Below are 26689 nucleotides of genomic sequence, written 5' to 3'. Positions count from 1 at the left end.
AATTTAAGCGTGTTAAAGTCTTGCCCCAACAATTTTTTTACTGTTTCCTTAATATTCTTTAAAAAAAAAATTAAAGAGTGCAAATTTTTTAGACCCAATTGGAAAAATTACAAAATGAAATATCTCAAATTGCAAAAAAAACTGGAATCTCTTCGGCGACTAAACTAGCGCTAATAGCGAAATCTGAGGGTACTAGTGATGAAGTGCCGCAAATGGAGTGGTGGGACTCTGTTATTTTGGAAGATAACTTGGAGACTTTAACGCCAGATGGTAAAATTTTCATAAAGAAAGATGCTATTAACAATTTGGTGGAACATCCTACACAAATGAGGTGCCCTAGTAAGTACCGTAAAACTAACAAGGTTTCTTGGACATAAAGTACAGCCACATGTTTGTAATTATATCTTGCTTTTAATTGATTAAAACTACAATTTTTTTTTTCTTTTAGCCGATCCTATTAAGCCGGTTTACATGCCAGTATTCTTGACCAAAAAAGAAAGAAAGAAGCTGCGCAGGCAGACAAGAAGAGAAACGTGGAAAGAGGAACAGGAAAAAATTCGACTAGGGTTAGAACCGCCTCCTGAGCCCAAACTTAGAATTTCGAATTTGATGAGAGCTCTCGGAACCGAAGCCGTTCAAGATCCCACTAAAATCGAGGCGCATGTTAGGTAAAAGTATTTCGTGGACACACAATTTCCTCTTAATTGTTAAGAACTTTTCAGAGAGCAAATGGCGAAACGACAAAAAGCGCACGAAGACGCAAATGCAGCTCGTAAACTAACAGCCGAACAAAAGCGCGAAAAAAAAATAAAAAAGCTGAAAGAGGACACTTCTCTAGGTGTCCACGTCGCTATTTTCCGGATTTTCCATCTCCACGAATTGGCGGCCAAAAAATTTAAGGTGGAAACCAATGCGAAACAACTCTACATGACCGGGTGCGTTGTTCTATATCCGGATTGTTGCGTCGTCGTCGTAGAAGGTGGAACCAAACAGTTGAAAAAGTATAAAAGATTGATGATGAACCGAATCAAATGGGAAGAAGATATGGTAAAAGATCCCGATGGCAACGACGTTCCGAATAAGTGTGTGCTAGTATGGCAGGGCACTACCAAACAGAGAAATTTCGGAGAAGTGAAATTTAAAGTGTGCCCTACTGAAAGATTAGCCAGGGAGCACTTCAAGAAGCACAGGGTGGAACATTATTGGGATTTAGCGTACAGCGGCGCAGTCTTGGAGCAGGCCAGTGACATTGTGGATTAAATTTGTGCGGCAGTTCTTTATTTACATGTTTAATATTAGATTAAGCAATTTGACCAACGTAGAATAAGTTTGCAATTTTTAGCGTTTACGTTTTTGAAATTTTATTGCTTCGTGTTAATGGTTAACCTACTTGTGCGTAAACGCTAAAAACTTCGAACTTAAACTATTTCTGGGCAAAAGTAAATCTATTCGATTAAACGTAATGTAGGTTACTGCTTAGTGTCAGATATCATTGATTTTGTTATATTATGTTGACCTACTAATTTGTCAATGGGAAGGTGGAAAATAAACCTCATTTTCAGTACGATGTTTATTTTTATGAAAGGTTTTGAAAAGAATTTCTAGATAAACGTTAAAATGTTAGTATATTTTTATATATTTGTATAAGTCTTCTAACTAGAAAATCACTGTTTCGTAATCTATTGCCAATGTATCTACTCTTTATACTCTTATTTCATACGTCAAATGTCAATTGTGAGAAAGAGTCGATAAAGGGGATTTTCTCGCGCCTTTCCTTCAAAAATAGCGTATAAAACATTTAAATAAACTATTACGTAAGCTAAAATGTGATAATTCTTCACCTACAAAAGCCCTTGTACCTGTCTAGTCAATAATTTTAATAATGTTATTGCTTTACAACTCAAAATATCAGCATGAAACGCCTTATTATGAGACCAATAGCATATGGTACACTGAAAAGGTACTATGCTGTAAAAGTATGCTCTAGAACCCTCAACGATGGTCCAGTAGAAAATCTTAAAAACAAAATTACAGCCGGAAAATTGCAAAAAGACAAAGTGCAATTCACAGTAGCAGAACAACTGCAGAGAGTGTACGAAGACATCAAGGCTTATCAGCCATCTGAGAAGACCTTTTTTAGTAAATTATTGTCGAAAAACAGGCAAAAAGCCCCTAAAGGGTTGTATATCTATGGAGCTGTAGGAGGAGGTAAGACCATGCTTATGGATTTATTTTTTGACATCTGTAATGTAGAGCGAAAACAGAGAATTCACTTCCACGAATTCATGGTTAAGGTGCACCATCGTATGCACCAGTTAAAGCAGGAAGTAGTGCAAGACTTTTCTGAAAGAAAGGCTAAACCATTTGACCCAATTCCTCCTATAGCCAAAATCATAGTCCAGGAATCTTGGTTGTTGTGCTTTGATGAGTTCCAAGTGACTGATATAGCAGATGCTATGATTCTCAAGCGACTATTTACAGAGCTATTTAATAATGGTTTAGTGATGGTAGCAACTAGTAACAGACCTCCAGAGGACTTGTACAAAAATGGGTTACAAAGATCAAATTTTTTGCCTTTTATAGATGTTTTAAAATGCCACTGTACAGTGGCCAACTTAGACTCTGGGATAGATTATAGACAGAAACTTGTAGGAGATAAAACTAATTATTTCATAAAGAAGAATTACAAACTTGATCCTATTGAACCTATATTCAAGTTCCTATGTTCGAAAGAGAATGATATAGTCAGGAGTAAAACTTTTGTCATCTTGGATAGGGAAGTTACTTTTCGAAAAATCTGTGGGGGTATTTTGGACACTACATTTGAAGAGCTGTGCGACCGCCCTTTGGGGGCCAATGACTACCTCCATTTAACCAATTTCTTCCACACTATCATTATAAGGGACGTTCCACAAATTGACTTACATAAAATGCAGTCCCCAGCGAGGAGATTCATCACCTTGATAGATGCCCTCTACGATCAAAAGACAAAAGTAATTTTATCAGCAAGTAACCCCATAAAAGAGCTGTTCACCTATTCCAAGAGCAGCACAGACAGTATTAGTGATGAACATAGGATGTTGATGGATGATTTGAAGATTGGAGACCAAGATCTTACTGCCAATATATTCACAGGAGATGAAGAGATTTTTGCTTTTGAGAGGACAATCTCTAGGTTGACTGAAATGCAGAGTGAGGATTATTGGGGCGATAAGGGGAAGTAGTGTATCTATGTAACTAAGTTTCAATGATGGTTTAATGTAAAAATATTATTATTTCTTTTTTGGGTTTGATATTCCCAAAAAAACTGAATTGGTGAATGACAGAGGGACTACAAGATACCCTTAAAGTATTTAGATAAAAAGATATCTAGTTACTAGTATTTTAGAATTTTGTTTTTTAGGGTTTAAGAAGTAACCACCTTAGGGGCTCCATCAAAAGTGCCTTTAGCTTGACCATTTTAGAGGGTGTGAAACGTCCTTTCGAGGTTGAAACTATCGTGTTTTTAATGGTCGTAGAAACCAAATGCCCTCAGTTCGCGTATTTTTGTCACTTTAAACTTTTTCAGAATTTTGATACTTATAACATACTTAAGTCGAAAATCTTCATTTTTATCCGTGATATTTTTGGCCAAAATATTTATTAAACTAAATCAGTAGATAAATTTTTGAATGAAATATCTTTAAATGTCTAGATACTTTTTCGTAGTATCTTTTATAGCTCTGTTGGTAGCCACGCCTCTAGTCTCAAATGTGTGATTAGTTGTACTTAAATAGAAGCTATTTTTTAGTACAGGGGTTTAAATGATTTCCTTCTTAAGGGGAGATCCGTTCTCCCCGGTTCCTTAATTAAAATAATTGTATCCTCCTCTCTTAACTCTGGCAACGAATCTGCCTTTTCCTTACGATTTCTTCGTTGTGAGACAAAACAAGTTTTTGCATTATTTTTGCTGTTTAAAATGTCACCGTTACGTCGCTGAAGGGGACCACGTTAAAGACGTTTGCCACAAAAAAAAAAATGCGTAAATATCATGAGCGCACTATGAGACCATGCTCTATGCCTCTCTATGTCATTGAGTTTAAGAGAAACGAAGACAATGGAGTAACGAAAGATGGCGCATCCCCTCTATTACATTATTTCGGTATGTGGCAGTCAGCATGTGCCGATGCCGGCCACACTTTTCTACTTTGAAGCTTTTAATGCGAATGAACAAGGGACAGAAAGTAACGACGATTTGATCGCGCTACACCGTAAAACGACCATGAATCTGGTAGCGTAACAGACCGATGGTTCTCATGGCTGCTCTACTTAGTTTGGGGAGACGTGGCAAGGCGACAGTGACGTCTGAGCGTGAGTCAAGCAAGGCCGAAGCCCGGCAAAGTTAGTTCGTTCGTTTAGCGGCAAGTGTCTAAAAATCGTGCTCCGCTTGACGCCGCCGACCGGTGTAATGATAATCGTGATGTTTTTGAATGAGCAGAGGGTGGGGAAAGGATAAGGGGTTGGTTAACTTTATTGATTTTTCGGGGTGACATTGTCAACTGCCGTCTGCGAATTCGCCATGGAAAAAAGGCAAAAACTCGAGATCGCGTCGGAAATCTGCCGAATATCGTGGCCTAGTTTGTGATCCCGGCTATTTATCTCTCGTCTGTCGGGCTTGGGAGAGATACCTGCACCGACGCGTGTGTGTTTAGTGTATTAGTGGTTGAATTTGAAACCGGTGGAATGTGTCATCCAAACATATCGCGGTCGGATATTCACGCCTGGGCAGCACCGACGCAGTAAAAATGGAGGCGCTCACCCATTATTGTTTACAGGAACGATCCTCGAGGAAATCCAAGAAGAAAATTAAAGCGTCGCGGTAAAACTTGCTGCCATTGCTCCCTTACTCGAAAAGGCCAACGGCACAGCCGACCAAGGTGCGATTTTAATTTTAGAACAAATCCCAAATGTGAAAAAGCGAAATTTAACAATCACACGGTATTTAACTCTAGTTTTACGTAGTATCAGTAGATCCTCCTAATTGAACATCATAGCAGTAGACCATGGAAAATATTACATTTTTCCTGTTATTTTCCCTGCATGTGTAAGGACGACAGACAGGAAGACAAAAAACAGGAGGGAAAAAATTACATTCCATGACCTACTGAATTGTAATTAAAAATCATGTAGGTAATCCAACATTCCTTAGATGTGTAGGTGTCCCTACATAGATTCGGGGTAATAATGGACAAATTTTACCATTATCAAAATCACATCTCTATATTGTACACAAAACTTGTTCACTGCATCATTATGTCCCAAAAGTCAGGCACAGGGTGTCTCTTCCAGGAGCCTCACCAATGGGGTTTTGGCCTTGAAATTTAAGTCATGAGGCACGCAGCCTTGAGAAATTGAGACATGAGAGTCATAAGCATTTCACAACCTTAATGTATTATAGTCAGATCTCTGGTATTTTACAAGAGAGGTGCTATACAATTTAGACCTTAACGAGAATACATTTTGAAATTTGCAATGTCAGCAAATCAAATATAACATACAATTAGAGGAAAACAACATTTTTTAATGCCCTTTTAAAACTAATTTTGAACATTCATTAATTAATGTCATACTGACATTCCATTACCTTTCGAATTCTGCATATCTGGTCTCTGGTCTGTAACAGTTTTGTAAGCAAAGTTATTTATTTTAAATTTTGAAGATGTCAAAAATTAGCCAATGAACCATTTTGTTACCACATGGTACCCTTACCAAACAAGAATATTTCATACCTAGGAAATTTTATGCATTACAAGAAAACTGACAAGGTTGGTAAAAAGTACATAATAAATAACTTTAAGGACATTTTAGTTCCATCTTTTTATATGCAAAGGAGTTTATAAAGTTTATATTACATTTAGAGATTATTACCAATACTGCAAATTTGAAAACATATTATATTAAACTTCAAATGGAGGGACATTACCCTACTTTAAAGAATCATTTATCTCTTAAGATAACTATGATCCCAGTGGAGGAGTCATAAAATGGCTTGCATACAATTTTTTCCACAACTAAATTTGGTAAAAATTGCAGTAAACTTGGCTTAAATTAAGAGTAAGTTAAATCAAGAACACAAAAACACTACATTTATTTCCATGACAACTATGTTCATTACATCCCTACGTAAATAACAGGTCATATAACTTGCAATTATTAATCTGTTTTCCAAACATTAGGAGAAAGCATACTTCCTACACATTCAATAGTCCCAATAAAGGCATCTTTTACAACTAATAGTATGGAAAAACTGATGTTTGCCACAGAAAAAAAATTAGAAAGACTTTTTGATCATGAGAGGTGAGGATTCACAGAGAATTATTGTGGTGTGGCGTTGGTTGCTTACAATAAATGAAACTAATTTTCATTTTACCTCATTAAAAACAGTTTTTACTTCCTTATACACAACAAGATGGTTGGGATTGCTACATGTTTCATGGAGATGGCCAGAGAAACAAAATAATTAATTAATCAGTCATTTGATTAATCAAAAGACAATAATCATAAAATTGGGATTGCTATTAATAGTTAGTGGGTGTAAAAGTGGGCCTTTTTGTGCCAAGGCCACCAGCTAAGCGAACCACAATATAAAGAGTAAAAAAAAAAACAAAAAAACCGAAAATGTGTTAATACATATTTCATTTTATCAGATAGTTTTTAAAATATTTCATGTATTTTATAAAATCGAATTATCTGACAATGATTTACAATGAAATTCTCTGAAAAATGATAACTTTTTTTGCATTTAAACAAGTTCACAACTTTCACCCTTTCGAAGATAGCAATGGTGAACACATCTAAATAAATCACCCTGTATAAGAGGTGAAAAAATATCATTTTTGATAAGATGAATGCGGCCCATTTAAGCAATTACCAATGCAATTATTCACAAGATATTTAAAATAAGGGCTCTGCCTTCACCCTCATCTACATACACGTCCAAGAATATACAATCCAATCAAATCATCCAATAAATTGCTTTACTTACCAAATACATGCTTAAATTAGGCACTTCAACAATTTAATCCCAAACATGCAATTCGTTCCATTTTGAATACTTACTAGAGGTCAGTTCTTCTTGAGCTCGCGTTACAAACACAACACAACAAAACGTTTGTTTCGTATTGCCGAACTAAGTTTACACTTTTCTTTTTGGGTAGTTAGTGCACTGTTGCAATAATGAACATGAAATTTTTTAATCGGTGCACAATTAACTTGCAAGCTCATGGATTCTGGTCTGAGACTTGTAAGTCCATCGGAATTTTCACTTTTGAAATTCAGGTGACATGATGGCTGTTAGAGCAAAATAAACAATAGAGCAACGTTTGTATACATTCTTGACCATGTTGCCATGTCCTCAACTAGCTGCCCTACCTCAGAACTTAGGGCAACAAATTCATCGCTGCCGTACCCAATTCGAATTAACTGCAATTAAAAATATATTCATTCCTGTCATATTGACGATGCAGAACCGTCTGGTAAATTATTTTTAATTAAGATCAAAGGCTTTGACTTTTGTCAAATATAATTTTGAATAAATTTGAAACGTCGGTTATTTTTAATTCTGGGTTTGGGATTTATCTTCATATGTAATTCGCAACCAAATGTAAAACGTTTTTAATTATACCCCATTCTACTGTATTTGATATTTCAAAACTTTACCAGAATGAAGTCTAACTACATTGTTTTTCAAGATAAGACCCACATTGTCATCGCGAACTATGAAAATAATTTGTGGCGATGCAACGCGCCTGTGCGGCAGCGAGGTAAACTCCTATACCCATAACCTCACTTAGAAACAAAACAAAACATTCAGTGAGTGAAATAAAATTGCGTTAAAGATTTAATATTTCTGGTATATTGTTCGTTACCAGCTGGCGATTATAATCAAGATATTTAAATTTACCAGCCTCAAAAGTAGGTTTCCAGTGTCGTACGTTAAGATATCTTCAACGCGTTTTAGTGTATAAAGATTCGTCAGTAAAACCCCTCTAGATGGTCGGTTTAATTAAAGTCAAAAAATAAGTCAGGAATTGTAAGTCTAGAAATATTTGTATCATTGTAATTAAGTCAAAAAAAGGCCATATTTCTAAGTATTTTGCTTAATATTAAGATGCTCAATCATCAAACAAACAATAAGAAACCTTTCGTTGCGATGTTTGAAAATTTAGGAACTTGAAATTAAAAATATATAAATAGAAATTCCAAACTTGTCATATTGTGAATATGATTGTAAAAAAAACTGTCAAGAAGTGGAAATTATTGTGAGAAAGACATTCTAATGCCTTAAGGAAAATATAAACATTGCATCAAATATTCAATTTTTTAGAATATCCTGAATTTTCAAATGTAATTTTGCTAGCTACCCAAACTTAATCTAATTTAAGGAACTTCTCTTCAGGTTTTTGAGAGTCCAATAATAAAACAGTAAATTTAAATAATCCCATGTTAATTTATGAAGAAAGTTTGTTACATCTTTAGTTATTCGGGTTGTTTCACTGGAAACAAATGTTCAAATTTCTAGCAAATTGACATTTCTCAAGTACTTTTTCTGGATAGAGAATAGAAGCTGATTCATCAAGGCTGATAAAAGTAACGTAGTAAGGCAGATTGAAGTCTCCAAAAAAGCATCATACAATATCCTTTATTGAAGTTTATTCAAAATTATATTGTGAATTGCATATTGGTCTCAAATGCGCGTCATCTATATTTCTGTTGTCCACTTTTGTCCTATGGAAAGTTGATGTAATCTAATGAATGTAAGATATATAATATTAATGAATCTTTTGCAGTTTATTCTATTATAAGTAAAAGAAGAACAACTTAATATCAAGAAAAATAATTCCATTAGGATATCTAAGATTTTGATATTTATTAGTTCATGCTTGTTTTATATTTACACAGTAATGAAAAACATTTTCATTTCTTTCATATTGTGTTAAAATATATATGAAAAACTTGAAGAGAAATCTAAAATCATAAGTCCTTAAAAAGCTAAAGAATTAGATCAATGTACTGGTAATTTTACTTGGAACATAATTTTAATTGAAAAAATAAACAAGACCAATACTTTGTCTTTATATCAACATTTCCATGAATACCAGTAGTATATTTGCCAGAGCATTGATCCATTGGCCCTTAAAATGTAAGATCTTGTCCATACTTCATGGACTTGCTGATACTGTATCACTAGGCCTTAGTGGGATTTGTTTTCCATTAGTTGTGGCTCATTTTATTCTTAATTCATCTCTGATTGGAGATACAAAAAAAATATTATTTTGACAACAGGCCCTAGACATCGCGTGACTGCCACCTCCAGCACGCTGCCAGTCACCCTGGAGGACCCCGCCGCGCCCTGGAAGGGTCCGCCTCCCGGACCGGAGCCCCAGGGGTTCGCGGGGGGCGCCGTCGCCTTCGGTACGGGTCCTCCGGCTGGGTTCCAGGCTCAACAATTCCAAGCGGGGCCGCCCGCAGGAGCCGGTTCCCCGGCGGCGGCAAACGCAGCTTCGTATCAGGGCGGCGGGCCGCCCCCAGGTGCCTCCACCCCACAATATACAGCCTCGCCTGCGCCCTCCGGTAGCTCTACTCCCGGACCCCCTGGACAACCTCAAAATGCAGGCGGTAAGTTATAAAAATAGACAATATTAATTCCCAAAATATTAAGGAGTCTGAAGAGGCCCAAAAATGGTCGGTTTTATATAAGCATCCTTGTTTCGTTAGTAGTGTTTGTTAATGTGTGTAACAAAGATGCCAACTTGGCAAAGACCTCTGCCTTCTACCCATACAGCATTTTGGTGAAATGAATGTTTCACGTTTGTCATTTGTCAGTTTTGTTTTTTGTTTAAATATAAGTAATGGCGACGTGCCTTCAATTGCCCGACTTGAAAACCTGCTTATTGCTTGAAAATGAAGATTTTCAGTGCTGGAAGATGTTCGTTGGTGTGTTCCCAGTATTAGAGTTGAACATTCCATCATTTACCGCCTTGGCAGTTTGTAATTTTGCGCTCAAATGTTTTATTTTGTTTTGGCCATACGAAACCCCTATTAAACCCTTAAAGTGAAAAACATTGGTAAAAAATCAAAACCATTTTGTTGAAAATAGTTTTACCGCTTTTGAGTTTTTACCCATTTTTGTAAATATGTACTTTCCAGTTCGCCTCAGTATTTCGAATATGGTTAATTTCGAGATAATAAGCACGAAACATACATACACATACGTATATAAAATCATATAGGGAATGATTTCAATTTAACATAACTTTCTACAGGTTTTCCTCCACCCCCGAACAGTGGAGGGCCGCCCTATAATGGACCCGGTCCTGGAGGACCGTTTGGCTCCCCCTCCGGAGGACCACCTCCATTCGGGCGACCGGGTTCCTCGGGGCCCCCTTTCGTGGGTCCCGGGGGTAACCCCCATTTCCATAGTTTCGGTCCAGGACCAGGTGGGTTCGGCATGCCGCCGGGATCGCCATTTGGTCCGGGACCGGGACATCCTATGTCGGGACCTATGGAGCCAGGCCACGGGATGATGGGCCGAGGCATGGGCGGACCCATACCAGTTGAACAAGGGTGAGTTTTCGATTTTTTAACATCCATAAGATGATTCAGGAATTACTTGGAGATGCAAATTAGTAAAAATGCATATTTCTTGGGTCACCTAATATCTAATTATTTATAAAATGAAGCAATTTCTGTGAAAATAAGTTTTGACGAAACAAGTTGGAGCTTCGTATAGAAAAAAATGCCTGTAAAGAGGAAAACGAGTGGCGTATTTGAAAAAATGCTCAATAAGAGATGTGACAACGTCGCAGCCGGCATTATTATCTCTAACCACGTGGATGGTTGCGTCCGACGTTGCCGAATATATCAATTGATCCTTTCTCTGAAAAAAGTAGTTTGCTGTATACACATTTTCGTAGAAATTTACCTTTTTCGACTGTCTTTAACGTCGCTTTGAGGTTTTTATTCCGTTTTTTTTTTGTTCCACCTCATGGATAATAATTGCATAATAATAAAATTGTTATTGGAACGCTAGTAAAAATTTTCCTAGAGAAGTCTCCTATATAAATGGTTTTGGGAGGGGGGCGTGGGGCAAAGGGACTTTTTTATGTGTAGCCTAGAGGTGCGAGAGGGGGGTAGTATGTACTGCATAGTTGCCGATTTTGCCCTTGTTTTTTTATTTGTTTTGTTCCGCCATGTAACACGTAAAGTAAATGTTTACATCGGTGTATTTTCGCCCGTAGCGTTTTATGTAATAATATGTAAAGTAGCGTTTATTCCCTAGCTCATTCAGTGGAATGAAATCTATCAGCAACTTCGATTCGTTCAACGAAAAAAAAAGGTTATTACATACATTGTTGGTAATAATAACCAAAGGAAAAAAGGGTGGGATATCTCGTTTCGAGGTCAGTATTTATCGCTCAAAGTAATTATTATTATCGTGCCTTAAGTTGTTGTTAAATCCTTCGGCGGTTGATTAAACAAGACGAAAATGTCGCCGTTTCAAGATTTCATGCAGCAACTCGGCATCGTTGCATTTAATCCGCCCGAACCCCGCACCGCCGGTTCTGTAGCCACCGGCGCCCCGTCGGGCCGTAACCATCCCCCTGCCGTCTACACTCAAAACGGCGCGTCGGGGTCCCATAAAGAGCAACTGTGACGAAGTGCTAACGCACTCTAAAGTCCTAGGTCTGGGTTCTTCTCGGCGTATACGGGGATAGCTTGGAAAATTCCATTAGTTGGATTTAAATGTACTTCAAGTAGATTATTACAAAGTCAAAAAATATCGGTTGGTAACGTACCAGGCCTCGTAACATCAATGTTACTATCAAATTGTAAAATTTAACTTCTTATTTATCGTCACATGAACGGTCGATTTTTTTTTGGGAACTTTAAAGTTCATTTGATGGTTGATGAGCAGAACGTAAATGCACGAAGTTGAGTAATTTCGACGTTCAGTTTGACAGAAATTTACAGTTTAGGTTGCCGTAGATCTTGGTCATAAATAGGTTGGATTGGAATAACATTTCGCGCGTCCCTTGTAAAAACAACGATGTAAAACTTAAAGTGCGATCTCTCCCCTGCTGCTGGAGCTCTCGCTTATTCCTGCAGCACCGTTGCCATGTTTCCCTCTAATTCAATATGCGAATCTAAACTTATCCGTACCAAAATTTTGCAATTGACAATATTTGCGCAACGAGGCTTTCATTTTTTTGCAATTGTCACGCACCAAAAATTAAAATTTTTATATGTAATAAACGTTCAAACAAATTCCTTATTTGCTCTCGACTTTCTTAAGCAACAATCTAATTGAATCTAAATATTCCCCTTCCTAGCAAACGGAGAACATTTCTGTTGGCCGTTCTCAGCAGTTTGTGGTAATTGTCGCAAGGTAAATAATTTGCCAGGGCAATTCGCGTAGTATGGCAACGCTGCTTTCGTTTCGAGCGCGGTGCTTGTACAAGTCCCCGACGCGGCGAATGTACTATAGACATGTGGAGCCGGCAACGCCGACCTCGTATTGCCGGCCCAGGACTGGAAAGCGTGGCGCAAAGCGCTTCGCTCAGCTCGGATTCGGGGGTGTAAGCAGAGGAGGGTAGGCAACCCCGCCGACAACTTCCAAATACGGAAATGTCGTCCGTTAAATATTTATACTTGAGCTCCTCAAATATGTTTTAGTGAGAAATGATTAGTTTTGAGCGATTACAGAAATCGTAAATTTTGAATTCTGTCGTTAGGCCAATCAGCAATTTTTCAACGATCACGTGATTGTGTTAATTGCTCTGACGTCAAAGGTCACTTCCTATGGTCACGTTTACTTTTGGCAGGAGTCGCCAAATTTCCTTTATTGTTATGAGCTACGAGTCGATGTTTAATTGTAAAATGGCCGCCATTTTTGGAGAAACGAAAATGGCGCTTCTTGGAAATGGAGCGTCCTTTCGGGGAAGTCAACGAGCTTTTGAGATTTCTGATAACCTTTACGCGCTATTTTGGATGGGGATCGAACTTTCGTGTTCGGTATTCTTCTTTTGGAGCTGGTTCCCTCTATCCCAGTCCATTCTAAGCCAAATCATTGTTTTCAAATAAATCAGGGACTCTCTTCAATCCATTGTACCAGTCGAGTGAGTCGTTCGCGATTCTGCGGAGTGAACAGAGATAAAAACGGGCATATAAAGAAACATTGTCGTGTCTCGCCAAATTACCGGGCATTAGTAAGGGCGACAAAATGGCAAACAACCTAATTGGCTGCATTTTATTACACATTATTGTAATCCGGCGTGCGTGCACGTTCGCCACTCCATGAATGAATGGAACCGTCTCCCATGGCTATCTAAATGGAAACGACCCAATTTTCTTTTATTAATGTACTCGCGACTGGATTTTAATTCAATTCGGCTTTTAGCTGTCTTAATTAACATGGTTAATAATGTTAAATGCTTTTTCTTCAAGCTCATAATTATTAATTGAAGTTCATGTCGTTTTCCATGATGTTGTTCACCCTTCAAATGGATGCGAAAACACACTTTTCGAAGTCTAAAAAATCATTAAAAGACAATATTGCCATCGCTTATGTTGCTTCCCCGCGTGTCAAGTAGTGGCTAACTCGAATGGCTGTCAAACCTTGACAGTAGTTCTGGCTCGTTTCGATTGAATAGTGTAAGGAAGGTCGTGGTCGTCATTTGGACGCGTTGCTTTGGGATACTTCGTTCTTGGTCAAAATGAAGCAGTTTTGATTTGATTCTTTGAGAATTTATACAACGTAAATTGTTTTAGTGCCTCCAAGAATTAATTTATGAAATCTGAACTGTCGGGAGTAGTTTCGTTTAGTGGGTGGAGGGCAAGCCGCCAAAATCGGTAGACAATCCGGTTTCCCGCAGAGTCATTTGTAGCGTGGCTCGAAATTATTTGTGGGCAGATAGGAATAAAAACACAGCGCGTTCGCCGCTGACCACGAGAAATATCTCTCAAAATCTGCGGCCACCATGTCGTCAGTCCGGTAAAGTTCTAGGACATGGAACGTGGCGGCGTTGCCGGTCGCGCAAACATTCCCAATAGCCGGGACAAAATCGGTTAAATGCTTCACAAAGGAAATGATTTGAAGCGTTGACAACGGTGCCTTCTTTGAAGATTGGTGACCACTTGCTAGAACGGTCGATAACTTTGTTTTTTCAACCTGACTCTGGTTTCATGCCCGCCAGTCATGAATTGCAGCCAGCAAGGTGATATTTTAATGTGAATCGAGGATTATTGTGAAATTTAAGAAAATTGAATATCGCCATCGCTTGCTGTAAAATTTTACCATCTGTTCCCCGTCTTTGGCTGTAAACGAAAAGTATCATCATAATTTATCTACTTCCTATAGGCGCTTTATAGTTGGTCGGTCGTTGGTAACCAATTAAAATGTCAAAACGGAAAATAGTTTATCATATTATTCGGAAGTCGTGATGCCTTGTAAAAGAGGCGATAATTCGAATCACGCCCGCAGTGCACTTAATCGCTTCATTAAGCCTTTTATGGGGCCCCGCGCGCCTCCGAACACGGCATTACAGTTATAATTTATTTTTTGCGCGTTCCGTGTGGTAAACAAAACCCTCCGGGGGTTCCCTTGTAGATTAAATAACTCTTAAATAGGTGTTAATTCGTTTGCGGTTGTATTTGGAAAATTTTACTGCCGCTGAGGGCGCTGTGAAACATAAACAATTCGGCGAATGCCAACAATAAGTAGTAACCTGGAGTGGTTGGAGCCCGTATGTCTTCGATAAGTTCTTCTCCGTAGTCTCGAATATAAACAAATTAACATAACTCCACTTAAATACGACTCTGTTTACCTTTATTATTAGTTGGATTTTATTAAAAATAGTCTTTTTCGAGACTCCACTGACTCGCGCGCCAGTTGGTTAAAAACTTTTTGAGTGCTGAAAATGATATTTGCGTTCTCAATCATTCAATCCAAAAAATCTTTATGGTTGAGTCTTATTTTCGGAATGAACAGTACTTAAACGGAGAGAGGGTACTTGAAGTTCAAAGTTGGCTTCAGGAGGTCCGTGAAAAATTTCGCTGCATTGTGGTGCTAGAATCGTAATTTCAGGACACACGTCGTAAAATTGTTTTGTGAAACTGACAACGTTCAAAGGAAATCGGCAAGTGGTAGACCGATTGAACGAACCCCAGAATTTGCTGCAAATGTTAGGCGGAATATCGGATGACAATTCCGACACATCTTCAAGACCGCTTTCTTAACAAACGGACGTGCAGCCTAACACTTGTTTCATAAGAAAAAAAACAATCTGGCATTATATTCTTACAAGGTACAAGTGGTTCATGAGCTCCGTGCCCGGTTTTAAAGAGAAAAGAAACTGAGATATTGCAATTGGTTCAAAGTTTATTCTTGAAAGACTATTTTTAATAAAATTCAACTAGTAATAAAGGCAAATAGAGTTCCATGCAGTGAGATTAGGTTTATTTGTTTATGCCGGAGATCATGTAGAAGAGCATGCCAAAGACGTGCGGGCTCGGTGTCAAGAAATTCCAAATCTTTCTTCATAGAAAATTTTTCGAAACTCACCGCATTTTATGTTAAAAATTTTGTATTGAGCATCGTTCTACGTGTTATCGTTGATTGCTACTCATAACCGAAGTCAAGTTTAGGAAAACTCCCGTCTGGTGGTAGCCGCAACGTTTTCCTCGCTCCGGTTACGGAAATTTTGTGAGAAAAATTCGCATTCCGGTGACGTCCCCGTACATCGGGCGTTTAACTTTGATCGGTCAAAAGAATCATTGGGCGCAAATTTGACAGTTCCGATAAATAACTTTTGACGTGACATCGAGATGTGTCGTCTTGTGAGCGCAACACGATGCGTTCTCTGTTTGAACTGTAGAATTGTTCCCGTTACAACCCCAATCTGTTCGTTAAAGTCGCCTGCCATTATTAGATTTATGTATACGGTACCACGGTGACTTACATTTGCTAGGCGAAATGCCGGGCTTTCTTATTTTTGCTTCGAACCACCGTTATTTACATCCGTTACTCAGTCTGTAAAAATTTCTGCATGAGCAAATAATGGTTATTTCCATCATGTACGTTTTTACCGACCTATGTGTTTCTTTTACCGTTAAAAATTGTTAAAAGGAAGGTTGTTGTTATTAATGATTGGCTCCCCAAGAATGCCCGTCTATAACAATGTTTCTTGAAATACATGAAGTAGTCTCTCGAGATGCCAAACAACACGAAAAATAAACCGGGAGGACGAAACCGGTCTAGAACGGGCTTCTTTACGCTTCATTCTTCGTCCGCTGCCTCAGGGCTCTTCCCGCCGGTACAGTCAACCCATGAAGATTGAAGAAGCTTATTCATTATTTCAATATAGACTGGCAGGTCTTGCAGGATTATTATTTTATGAATTCTCCGCAAATTTTGGACAGACTGGCAGAGATTTTCATGTTCCATATATCGCTGTGCGTGTGGCTATTATACCGGAGAAAATCGATACTGCCGTGCATTACGTTATTGATTAAGCTCTCTGGAATGATTTATTGCTTTTGGGCGTATTTTTGAATAATTTTCTTCTGGGGAAAATAACGAGTCATTTTTCCAATGTCTTGTGCTCATTGTTTACCATTTAGAAATGCCTGGAGCGATAAAATCCATCCCGTGTAAACTTCGTTTCTATTTTAAACTATTTACTCCCACAAAGCGGGTTATTTTTAATGCCATTCCGATATTTTGCTATATGTAATATCTTCGTTGCCTATTTGCATCATATCTCCTGGCAGTTGCATTGTGGAGCATTGTTATTGCGACGGCGGAAATAGAATTTTATTTTTGCTCCAAACGTATTTTTTTTCCCTATTTTTTTCGAATGTTTTTGAACGAAATTTTTGCGGTCGTATCGAGTTAATCTCAGTTTTCGAGTGTTTTCTGCCATTGAAAATTGACAATCTAATTCCAAAATGCCTAGGCACAACCGCTCCGGAATGAATCGTTCTGGATCCGCGGGACGAAATTGGTAAAATTCAGGTTTCTGATGAATTACAGAAAAAATGGCAGGAACGCGTTCGACATCCCCTGATTTCGAAGTTTCGGGGTCCCGTCCGAGCCTTTCAACGATGAAGCAATGGGCATCTCCACGAGACTCGAACACTGACTCCGATTTTTCGAAGGGGGGTGGGTGGCGTTGTGAACCCTGTCAAACGTGGAATGCCCCAATGGCACTTCTGCGGCTTTGCGTTGTTCACCAAATGTCTGGCAGCCACGCCACAGCTGTCACACAAGCGGCAATAATGTGCGCAACTTACCTTCAAAATTACCTCATTCGGATATACAGCGTTGACAAATTATGTTTTTAATGGAAAATCGCGCATGGCCGAACGAAAGTGAATTACGCATTTGGACTTTAGTCATATTCTGTCGTTACCTTCTGATTATTTTTTACTCTGCGGGCAACATTTGTTCTTTGCCCTTCGGCAAGAATCAGCCGATTTTGTGATTTATATAGAACAATCAGTTACTCCGATCCGGCAAACATGAAACATTATTTATAGCTGGCGCAGAGGGGAGGGGGGATTTCTTTTGAACCCCTTTGACCTAATTATCCCCCCAAGTCGTCATCTTCCCGAATTATATCTGGATCTACAAGTGCTCGTCCAGGCTGCGTTCTCGGCGTATCCAGGAGGAGTGTCCTCCTGGAACACGCGCAACGTTGTTCAATAAGGGATATAGGCCGGCCGGTTGTTCACGTGGATATGACAGACCGATTTCGATTTACGATTTAGTACGCGACCCGACACGACGGCAGGTCCGTCGCGACGCTCCCTGAACCTCCGGCTCCAAACGCGCGATGTTTTTCACCGAGTTTGAGGGAAAGTTTTGAGGCTCGGAAGTATCGAAGTGCGATAAGACCATAAAGAGCGAGTGAAGTCACGATTTGCAACGGGGCCCAATCCCTGGTGGGGACACCGGGCCCGGCGGGTCCCCACCATCATCCCCGGTTACCAGTGGGGTCTCCCTGCGGACCCGGCGGGATGCCGCCCCATGTACACGGGGACCCCTTCTATTGCTCTCCCTTCGGAAATCCGTACTACAGGTTAGGAAAACAGACGTTCAATTCGCGGTGTTTTTCGAACGAGAGTTTGCATTTCATCGGATCTATCGTGTTGATTTTCGATAAAAAATGTAATAATAATTATGTTGTCCCAATGAGCGCTCGTGCAGGAACGGCTCATTCCATATGGCATTGAATCGGGGTCTTCTTATTTCATGAGCTCTCCCGCAGCTAGTAGTTCCCTGGAACGGGGGAAAAAAAATGAGATGATGAAGTGTTTATCATCACGCATAAATTTCCGCTGATGTGTCGCCGTGTAATCGACGAATTTGGAATTGGCACCATCCGTACTCTATAAACCATCCAGAATCACCGTGTGCGCCTTATAAATCATCGTTAACGAGGAATCCGACTATCGACGAAAGATTTAAGATCGTCATGAGACAATTGCCCAGATGGCGACAAACCGAATTTTACCGCAGTTAATGATGAATGGCTGCCTAGCGGAATGATTTATTCCGCTAACTATTCATTCAATTAAAACGAACGGTTAATTGAATAAATCCCCATCGGGATGATAACTCTTAACCGCTCTTACATACATCATCGGGCTTCGAAACAATTTATCGTCATACGGTTGTGTTCTGCTCTACGGCAGGCGGTCTCATTAGGATTAATAATCAACTGAAGCTAGATGTGTGCGTGTACAGATGTACATCGACGTGATTTAAGGTATAGGCAGATTGATAAGTGTAGAGCGGAGTCAGTTCTGGGTTCGAAAGCGACACTACCGAAAAGGTTCGGTAGGGATGGACGAGGTGGATGACGGATGGATGACGTCACGGAGTAACGGGTGCACGGAAGGGGGCTGACATTGAAATTTTTTATTGCGGGATTCGTTTGTCAAAAAAGTTTAACGGCGCTGCCCGATTTAGGTGCTCTACGTCACAGGGGCGAATTAAAAATATATATATATCTTGGACTGACAATTTCTAACTGCAATTTTGCCGTTCTTCTCACTCCGTTCAATATTTAAGCCCCTCTTGGCAGGTTAAATCAACGACGCAATCCCCCCAAGATCGTGGTCAACAACGATTGTCGGTATTTCTCAAAACTGGGTCTTATTTTTTGGTCGGAAGGTCGCCATATATTAACGTTGTCGTTACGTCATTTTGTCGCCAGAGATGCATCAGACGCCACTGCATTAAGACTTGTAAGTCTGCGGTGACGTTATTTGCTCCAATTTTATCACTGTAGAAGCGTTCTAGGGTAAAAAAAAAAAAGAGGGGGGGGGGGCTGAAACAATGCTGCGTCCGGCTCTGCAAGAGTACATTAAAAAATCGCAGAGAAAAACATCACAAATTGCCAGGTCCTGGAGAAACCGAAAAAATTAACAAAATGGCTGACGAAGTCTATCCGCGATGCTGCCGCATTTTCAATATTGCGTTTAATTTATTTGAAATATTTCGGAGCACAAGGTCCACGCGTACAATAAGCGTGTTTGTACCGATTTGAATATGTATTTTGTTGTTGTATTCTAAGCTGGAAGCCGCAACTGATACTACATAGTGAGTCGGCGAACTCGCAAAAAAGTATGACTAAAATGTCTGGTGTGTCTATGGTTTGTGTTACTGTTTGAATTACCTTTCAGTGCGCTAATAATTATTCAAATCGCGCTAACTGACACAACGTGGAAGCTCGACAACAGGCTCCTAAATCTTCGAGTCCTGCATATCTAACCCATAAATCACCTTTCCTATGCGCCGAACTTGGCATATCCTCTTGTATGTAATTACGGGGGGCATAAATCAAGACAACAATCGGCCCTAGATATCGCCCTTTCGGTACTTAGTAACTTTCCAGACCTAGACCTTGGTCAAGTTCTGCTTTTTCGTAATTCGAGACAGGTGATGCCCAGTTTCGACGACTCTTGTGATGTCCTTGTTTTTCCCATATTTTTTCATAGTTTTTTTTTAGGTCTTTGCCAGTTCCAAGGCGCCACACTCCGTACTTTGGGCAGCCGGACTATAGAATATACGAGCTAAATAAGAGATTACAGCAACGGGCGGAGGTACAGGGTTGTTAAGTTGGGTTTTGAATGGTGATTATTGTATTTTTTTTTTGTAGGATAGTGATAACCTGTGGTGGGACGCGTTCGCCACGGAATTCTTCGAGGACGACGCCTCTTTGACTTTAGCGTTTTGCCTAGAAGACGGTCCCAAGCGATACAGTAAGTGTTTTCCTTATTCTACACAAAATTGATTTGATAAGTTGGAATTTGCTCGATTTAAAAATTTGGGACGAAGAAAAATTCAGAAAAAAAAACACTAACAATAGGCATTAAAAAACAACTTTGGGTGAGAAACCAATTGTCTTTTTACGGCGAAAAAATGGATACGTTATTAATTAAAACGGTTTATAGGCGTAATTTAGGCTCCCATGTAAATAAAAAGTGCGTTTTACTGTGTGCAACGGTTAAGAGTCTTAGAAGTTCCGAACTTAAAAATCCAGATTTGTTCCGGCATTTTCTTGACGTTCAGTATTTCTCCCTGGTAGACTCCACCTTGGGGGCCGTTGATCGAATGTTGATGGACATAATTTTTGTTAACAGATAGTCGATTTAACTTTTTTTTAAATTGTTAATTAAATGATCAAATACCGGCTGTCTCAAAAAAAGCGAGGAAAGCTATAACTCAGTTATTTATGAGCGGATTTTGGTTAACTAAAAATCTAATAAAATTATATCGTCCAGACTAATAAATAACAGCAAAGTTGATTTTTTTCTCAACTTCAGAGTTTCATTTTTTTTCCTTTAATAGAAAGTATTTTCTGAATTTGATAATGCTTGACAGGTCAATGTTAAAAAAATATTTAATTGAAAAAAGTTGAAAAATTTAAACAATATGTCACAATACGTGTTCAAAAAGAATGTTGTTGGTGACAATATATCAAATGCCAATTTAAGTTGACAACATTTCACAATGGACAGTGGATCTATGGACGTGCTTCAAGCACGTCTTTAAAGTAATAAGAACTCTACCCGTTCTTTTAATTGAGAAGTACCCAATCGTAATAAAATTAAACGTTCGAAACACAATTCACTACGCTATGGATCTTTTAAGAAACCCATAAAATTATTGCAAGACTTTTGACCGGCCATACTGATGATGATAATAATGTCCATTTTGAACACTAACACACATTATGACATTATTGTTGAGATTTTTAAATTTTCTCGGTTAGAAATGATTTTAACATTAATTCGTTATAAATCGCGAAATTAAAAAAGCTCCTTTCTATCAGAAAATGTCAAAAAAAAGTTCTATTTAAAATTCTGAAGTTGACGCCGAAAGCAGAATAAGTTGAATTAAAAAAATCAACTTTCGTCATCCAGCCAGTTATTCAGTAGTCTGAACACTTATCGTTTTATTTGGTTTTTGGTTCATTAAAATCTGTTTAAATAAATAATTGAGTTATTGCTTCGTTCGCTTTTTATAAGACGGTCGGTATACACATGCACTATACACCTATCATGAGTTTTTATTCGACTAACAAATCTATGGACTATTCATCTCAGACCTCGCCACATTCTTATCATGTAAATAACTATTTTGTTCTTTTGCGACGCAGTTGGTGGAAAAATAATTATTCTATGTGTTAATTAACCATTTCGATGAGTGTTTAATCGATTTTTTCGTTTTCCAGCTATCGGGAGAACGTTGATACCAAGGTATTTTAGGAGTATATTCGAAGGTGGAGTGACTGAACTGTATTATAATATGAAGCATCCAAAAGAGTCCTTCCACAACACAACTATTTCGTTAGACTGTGATCAGTGCACTATGGTCACGCACCATGGTAAACCGCTATTTACTAAGGTAAAGCTACTTTTCCCAGATGATTCGAGCTTCGTTCCCACTGAGAAGAAAACCAATTCCGGATCGTCAGAAGATGATCCGTATTCGGTTTTCTTTTCTTCCCTCATAGAACAGCCCTAACAGGAGTTTGTGGTATCTGGAACAAATTTGCAGGTGTGTACCGAAGGCCGCTTAGTCTTAGAATTCACGTTCGACGACTTGATGCGGATAAAGTCGTGGCATTTCGCAGTGCGAACGCACCGCGAGCTGGTGCCCCGCTCTGTGGTTGGGATGCACGCTCAGCAAGACCCAGGAATGCTGGAGCAGCTGAGCAAAAACATCACCAGGCAGGGCATTACGAATTCTACACTTAATTATTTAAGGGTAAGAAAATCTGCTGTGGGACTTTATTTCACCGTCGCCTTTTAACTAATTGATTTTTAGCTGTGTGTGATATTAGAACCAATGCAGGAATTAATGTCGAGAAACAAGGCGTACGCCCTCAGTCCGCGAGACTGTCTGAAAACGACGCTTTTTCAGAAGTGGCAACGCATCATCGCCCCGCCTGGTACGAGAGGTACCTCTTTTACTTTGCACTATAGGATTGTTCATTTTTGCTCTACTTTGTGTCCATTGAGAGTCGCCGAATGGTTGTGTGAATGTGCGAAGAGTAGATTTTTTTTTGTCTTAATTAATGGTTTTCTTTCAAGTCCAATTGAAATGCTCACACGCAAAAAGCAGGGGAGGTTGTTGTTGTTGTGGGTTTTGTCTGCAAAACTGTAAGTGTTTTAAACGTATTGCAAAAATGAAAAGAATCCTGAAGAAATCTTGATAAAAGCACGAATAGTAATGAGTAGTTTTAGCTTAAGTTTTGAAGGTATTTTTGACCGCTTATTCACTCATCTCTGCGTCAATGACCGGTCAATTGCCTGCAATGGCGACAATTACAGCATCCTAATTATGTTATTTCGATAATTTGGTCGTCCAGAATCGCAGAGGCCGGCGAACAAGAGGCGGAAACGGAAAGGTTCGAATTCAGGCGGGGCGGCCAACAACACAGCACCGGTTCCCAACAAAAAACGGTCTCCCGGGCCAAATTTTTCCTTAGCGTCGCAGGTCAGTATAAACATTAAGTAGAAAAATAATTAAATAGGTCATTGGAAGTTTCGATTCGTTTTACATATGAAAAGTTAAATACCTCAGTGAAATAGTAAATCTGACGACATTGTGACGTGTCATGGGCATCGCGGGTGCTTGATTTCGATATGGCTCAAATGTTACGAGCAGATGTACCTTATTGTCATATTGTGCAATTAAGGAATGGCAAAGAGACGAGATTTGTCGCGATTTAAAATTAACAGAAAAAATAGCACATTTGGCAGTGTTAAACTATTCCTTTCCGCACTACCACCATTTATAAGATTGGCATGTGTAATAAAGAAATGGCGAAGGTGCAGCCATAACGCACCAAAATTAATTCAGTGTTTTAAATAAATTCCCGTTATCCTTCAGTCAACATTGTTTAACTTCTACGTCAACTCTGAAATACCGCGATACGTCTACGAACTGCTCTGATTTTACTGGGTTTGGTTCGACATTACATCAACAATTCGACCTTTAGGACGTGATGGTGGTGGGTGAGCCTTCACTCATGGGCGGCGAGTTCGGCGACGAAGATGAGAGGCTGATCACGCGGCTCGAAAACACCCAGTATGACGCAGCCAATTCCCTAGACCACGACAACCATGCCGGTGCCGGCTTCCACGGCGCCGATTCTCCAATGCAGGGATCCAATTCTTGGGGTGAGTTGCCTAATAACCTTAAGAGTCCTTTGCGATTTTTTTTTCCATCGCCCTTTATATCCCTTCTTCGTCTCTTTTTATTTTCGGTGTTTTTCCCCTCGAGCCTGAACAAAGACGACGGGTTTTTAGGTGGCGGAAACTCGGGTCCCAGCGACCGAGGTCCATCGGGAGCACCGCCGGGCAGTTCGACTCCTCAAGGTGGTGATTCCGCGCAGGACAAAAAGTCGCCCGCGGTGAGCCAGTGATGACAAAGAACGGGCACGCCCAAACCGGGTGGCAGCTTCGACACAAAAAACGACGTCCCAAACAGCAGCGAAGCAGCCGCGTCCAAGGCGACCGATGAACCGTCGGAGTCCGACGTGCCCGGGCCAACGTCGAGTCCGAGCGCCGAACCCAAAAACGAAACGGAGCCGGAAGTCACCACTGGCTTGTCGCGGGCCTACATGCACTGGCTGCAGCTACACCAGCAGTTGCAGCAGGAACTGGCAAGGTTCTACTTCGGCTACGGAATGGGTTTGGGCCCGCAGGGGCCTCAGGATCTCAGCAAGAAATCGAAACGTTGATAGTGATATACAAAGGACATTTTGAGAGTGGTGACGGAACGGGGGAACGGTCGGATTCCCAGCGATATTGTGGGTCTTAAATTTGTCCCGAGAGGGAATTGTTTCCATCAATCAAATGAACGTCACAATGTTCTTTATCAAACTTTCATAAATTTTCACACCCTCAATGGTCACATAGATGTTTTGATATTGGCATCATTGGAATGATCACATTTTGGTCACTAAAATCGTCGTTTTAAGGAAATACAGTCGATGCTGCTCTCCTGTTTTTACGTCAGTTTGTTTCATAGCGAATATTCGAAGGTTCGTGGACAGAAATTGAAAAAAAACTTCTTATTAAATCTGGAAACGCTGTCTATCCAAAACTTCGCGCATATCTGGCAAGTAAGACGTTCATTTTTAAAAAGAAAAATGGTAGGTGCAATGTTGCCATTTTACGTTTTTTCACCGATTAGCATTTTTTTTTATTACAAAATTTTTAATATGTGATTTTGAAGAAACAGAGTCAACATCCAGGCATTTCCATCAAATACGACGATAATCAGTAAAAACAAACTGCTAACGCGACATGGCAATTTTTCAGGTTACATTACGTTTGTTAGATCTTCCTTTCCGGTTCCGATGTGAGGCTCACAATATCCAAAATACATACATTTTAGTTAAATCGGTTATTAGAGGACGCAACAAATTGAAGTGCATTTATAATGATAGTGAATTATATCTGATAGATTTCAGTACAGACGAATGAAGCAAAGACGGACGTCAAATCTTCTTGGAATCGCGCAGTTTCGGTGTTTGAAATATATCAGAGCGAAACGTTGCACTCAAAAACGACGTGTGTGCAATTTTTATTATTTGCTGGTTCCGTTAGGAACCCCCACCATAGGTACCTCGGTTAAATAATGTGTGAATGGGCATGTAGAAGTTATTTAGGTGGTAAAGGCAGCTCACATTTTGTACAGTAAATTTAAGATTTAAACTACACATCACAAGTTTCGTTGTTCGTAGAAATGGGGAATTTGGTAAAAAATGATTTATTTGATGAGATGATTTTAAACATAAAGAGTTTTACCAAATTATCTGCATTTCAACGTGAACAGCACCATAAAAATGTTACTGGGTCTCTTTTCTCCGCATTTGAATGAACTACACTAAAATGATCAATTTTGTACCATATTTGAAATTATGGTGTTTTTGTCCGTTGACATGAAGGTGACTGTTCTGAATATAAATGATAGTAATAAGAAGTATGACGAGCGAATGGTTGTATTATGAAACGAAACCTAGTGCCGATGGGATTTTGGACAATTTTATGTGTAATATATCGATGTCAGAGGTTCAGAAAAGGCAACGTCCAGAATTTAATCGGTACTGGCTGCAACTTGATGTCAGAAGAACGAAACTTTTAGTGTAAACATAACAAGAATAATATATAATATATTTGAGACTGGTGTAAATTTTCTCAAGTCTCTTTGGAAAAACATGTAAGTGTATTTTTACATCTGTTTTTGTCTGTAGTGGTGTGTGTAATAATTTGTTAAGACGTTAATTGTTTCTTTTGTCCGGCTTTTGTATTGATACTTAACTCTCATGAATATTTCTTAATAAGGAATTTTAGCATATTTATTTCCGACATCACAATAGAACACTTACAAATATTTAAGAGGTGTTTTGTTAACTGTAAATCACTGCTTATTTTCTTTCCTGTATCTTTAGGCAACCACGCAAGACGTAATTGGTTGTTGTTTGCAAGGACCTTTAACTTCTTTCCCCAGTTTGGCGTCACCAATTAAATTGGCTAAGTCCGCATAATCAGGATATGCCAAAGTTTGCAGTTTTGAGTGAACCAGCGAATCATTTATTTTTACTTCAAATGAGCCTATAATTGCTATAGTTGAGTGGCAATGCGATTAATTTACAACATACCTCGTCGCCCTTCACGTCCTACTACCTCGATATCCGAATGTTGTTCAGTAATGTGCTGTTTCAATTCTTCAAACTTTAAAAAGTACCCACATTTGTTGCTAAAACAATGATTATATAACATGTTAGTTAGAGATTCACAGTTGTTTTACCAATATTCTACTTCAACTGTAATATTTTCCATTTTTCACTAATGCAATAATTCCAGCGTAGAATAATCATTTAATCTTTTTCAAAAAGAAAATGAACACTTTCTCATCCTACCATGAACCTCTAGTGTCTGAACCATCACTGGTCTGGAATAAACTGTATCTCTGGCCGATAATGAATAGTAGTGAGTACTTCCGAAATTATCGATTCATTTATCACGGTTGAAAATAATTTTTAACACATTTTTAATGGTACAGTGTAAAAATAACAGTAAATCGGTCAGAATCTTGGCGAATTAAAATACCAAGGTCAAAGTC

The 26689-nt window shown here is 39.1% G+C and overlaps 5 protein-coding genes across 8 annotated transcripts in view; 3 read left to right on the top strand and 2 right to left on the bottom strand.

Moving 5' to 3' along the window:
* Prp3 (pre-mRNA processing factor 3) overlaps positions 1-1564 on the top strand; it is a 3138-nt gene extending 1574 nt beyond the window's left edge. The window contains exons 3-5 of the mRNA XM_066294456.1: positions 93-339; positions 449-668; positions 723-1564. Coding sequence (XP_066150553.1) covers positions 93-339; positions 449-668; positions 723-1260 — 1005 coding nt within the window. The 3' untranslated portion in view covers positions 1261-1564. The remainder of the gene's footprint in view (positions 1-92; positions 340-448; positions 669-722) is intronic.
* Rab27 (RAS oncogene family member Rab27) overlaps positions 1-12121 on the bottom strand; it is a 15566-nt gene extending 3445 nt beyond the window's left edge. The window contains exon 1 of one of the 2 annotated variants that reach the window (XM_066294508.1): positions 12117-12121. The gene's annotated coding sequence lies outside the window, so the exon portion shown is untranslated. Of the gene's footprint in view, positions 1-7098; positions 7258-12116 lie in introns of those variants that run through there. The other variant, XM_066294510.1, reaches the window with a different exon arrangement.
* Positions 1720-3792, top strand: LOC136345841 (putative ATPase N2B). Its single transcript, XM_066294484.1, has 2 exons — positions 1720-3349; positions 3404-3792. Exon 1 carries the CDS (start codon positions 1914-1916, stop codon positions 3222-3224), a length of 1311 nt encoding a protein of 436 aa, XP_066150581.1. The 5' UTR covers positions 1720-1913; the 3' UTR covers positions 3225-3349; positions 3404-3792.
* On the top strand, positions 9865-25962 carry LOC136345833 (LIM domain-binding protein 2-like). 2 transcript variants are annotated; one of them, XM_066294460.1, is made up of 10 exons: positions 9865-9975; positions 10305-10605; positions 20055-20148; positions 20205-20307; positions 21783-21955; positions 22109-22318; positions 22379-22511; positions 22923-23050; positions 23556-23736; positions 23866-25962. In XM_066294460.1, exons 1-10 carry the CDS (start codon positions 9891-9893, stop codon positions 23979-23981), a joined length of 1524 nt encoding a protein of 507 aa, XP_066150557.1. In that variant the 5' UTR covers positions 9865-9890; the 3' UTR covers positions 23982-25962. The 2 variants fall into 2 exon arrangements, with proteins under 2 accessions (XP_066150557.1, XP_066150558.1); XM_066294461.1 differs by having other exon boundaries at positions 9866-9975; positions 22379-22502.
* On the bottom strand, positions 25897-26689 carry LOC136345861 (migration and invasion enhancer 1). Of its 2 annotated transcripts, none has more exons than XM_066294524.1 (3): positions 26375-26689; positions 26226-26323; positions 25897-26166 (listed from the first exon to the last, which is right to left on the bottom strand). In XM_066294524.1, the coding sequence occupies exons 1-3, from the start codon at positions 26404-26406 to the stop codon at positions 26012-26014; spliced, it is 285 nt and encodes a 94-aa protein (XP_066150621.1). In that variant the 5' UTR covers positions 26407-26689; the 3' UTR covers positions 25897-26011. The 2 variants fall into 2 exon arrangements, with proteins under 2 accessions (XP_066150621.1, XP_066150620.1); XM_066294523.1 differs by having other exon boundaries at positions 25897-26178; positions 26375-26684.

The sequence above is a fragment of the Euwallacea fornicatus genome, chromosome 21, assembly GCF_040115645.1.
Source record: "Euwallacea fornicatus isolate EFF26 chromosome 21, ASM4011564v1, whole genome shotgun sequence".
Lineage (NCBI taxonomy): Eukaryota > Metazoa > Arthropoda > Insecta > Coleoptera > Curculionidae > Euwallacea > Euwallacea fornicatus.
Note: the sequence above shows the minus strand (reverse complement) of the source record. Positions and strands in the feature narration are given on the sequence as shown.

Excerpts from the sequence above, each read along its gene's own strand:
- LOC136345841 (XM_066294484.1), top strand. The coding sequence starts at position 1,914 with ATGAAACGCCTTATTATGAGACCAATAGCATATGGTACACTGAAAAGG.
- LOC136345833 (XM_066294460.1), top strand. The coding sequence starts at position 9,891 with ATGGCGACGTGCCTTCAATTGCCCGACTTGAAAACCTGCTTATTGCTT. Across the intron at positions 9,976-10,304 it reads GTGCTGGAAGATGTTCGTTG|GTTTTCCTCCACCCCCGAAC; the intron begins GTGTGTTCCCAG and ends AACTTTCTACAG. Across the intron at positions 20,149-20,204 it reads GATTACAGCAACGGGCGGAG|GATAGTGATAACCTGTGGTG; the intron begins GTACAGGGTTGT and ends TTTTTTTTGTAG.
- LOC136345861 (XM_066294523.1), bottom strand. The coding sequence starts at position 26,406 with ATGGAAAATATTACAGTTGAAGTAGAATATTG. Across the intron at positions 26,324-26,374 it reads ACAGTTGAAGTAGAATATTG|CAACAAATGTGGGTACTTTT; the intron begins GTAAAACAACTG and ends TCATTGTTTTAG. Across the intron at positions 26,179-26,225 it reads AGGACGTGAAGGGCGACGAG|GCTCATTTGAAGTAAAAATA; the intron begins GTATGTTGTAAA and ends TAGCAATTATAG.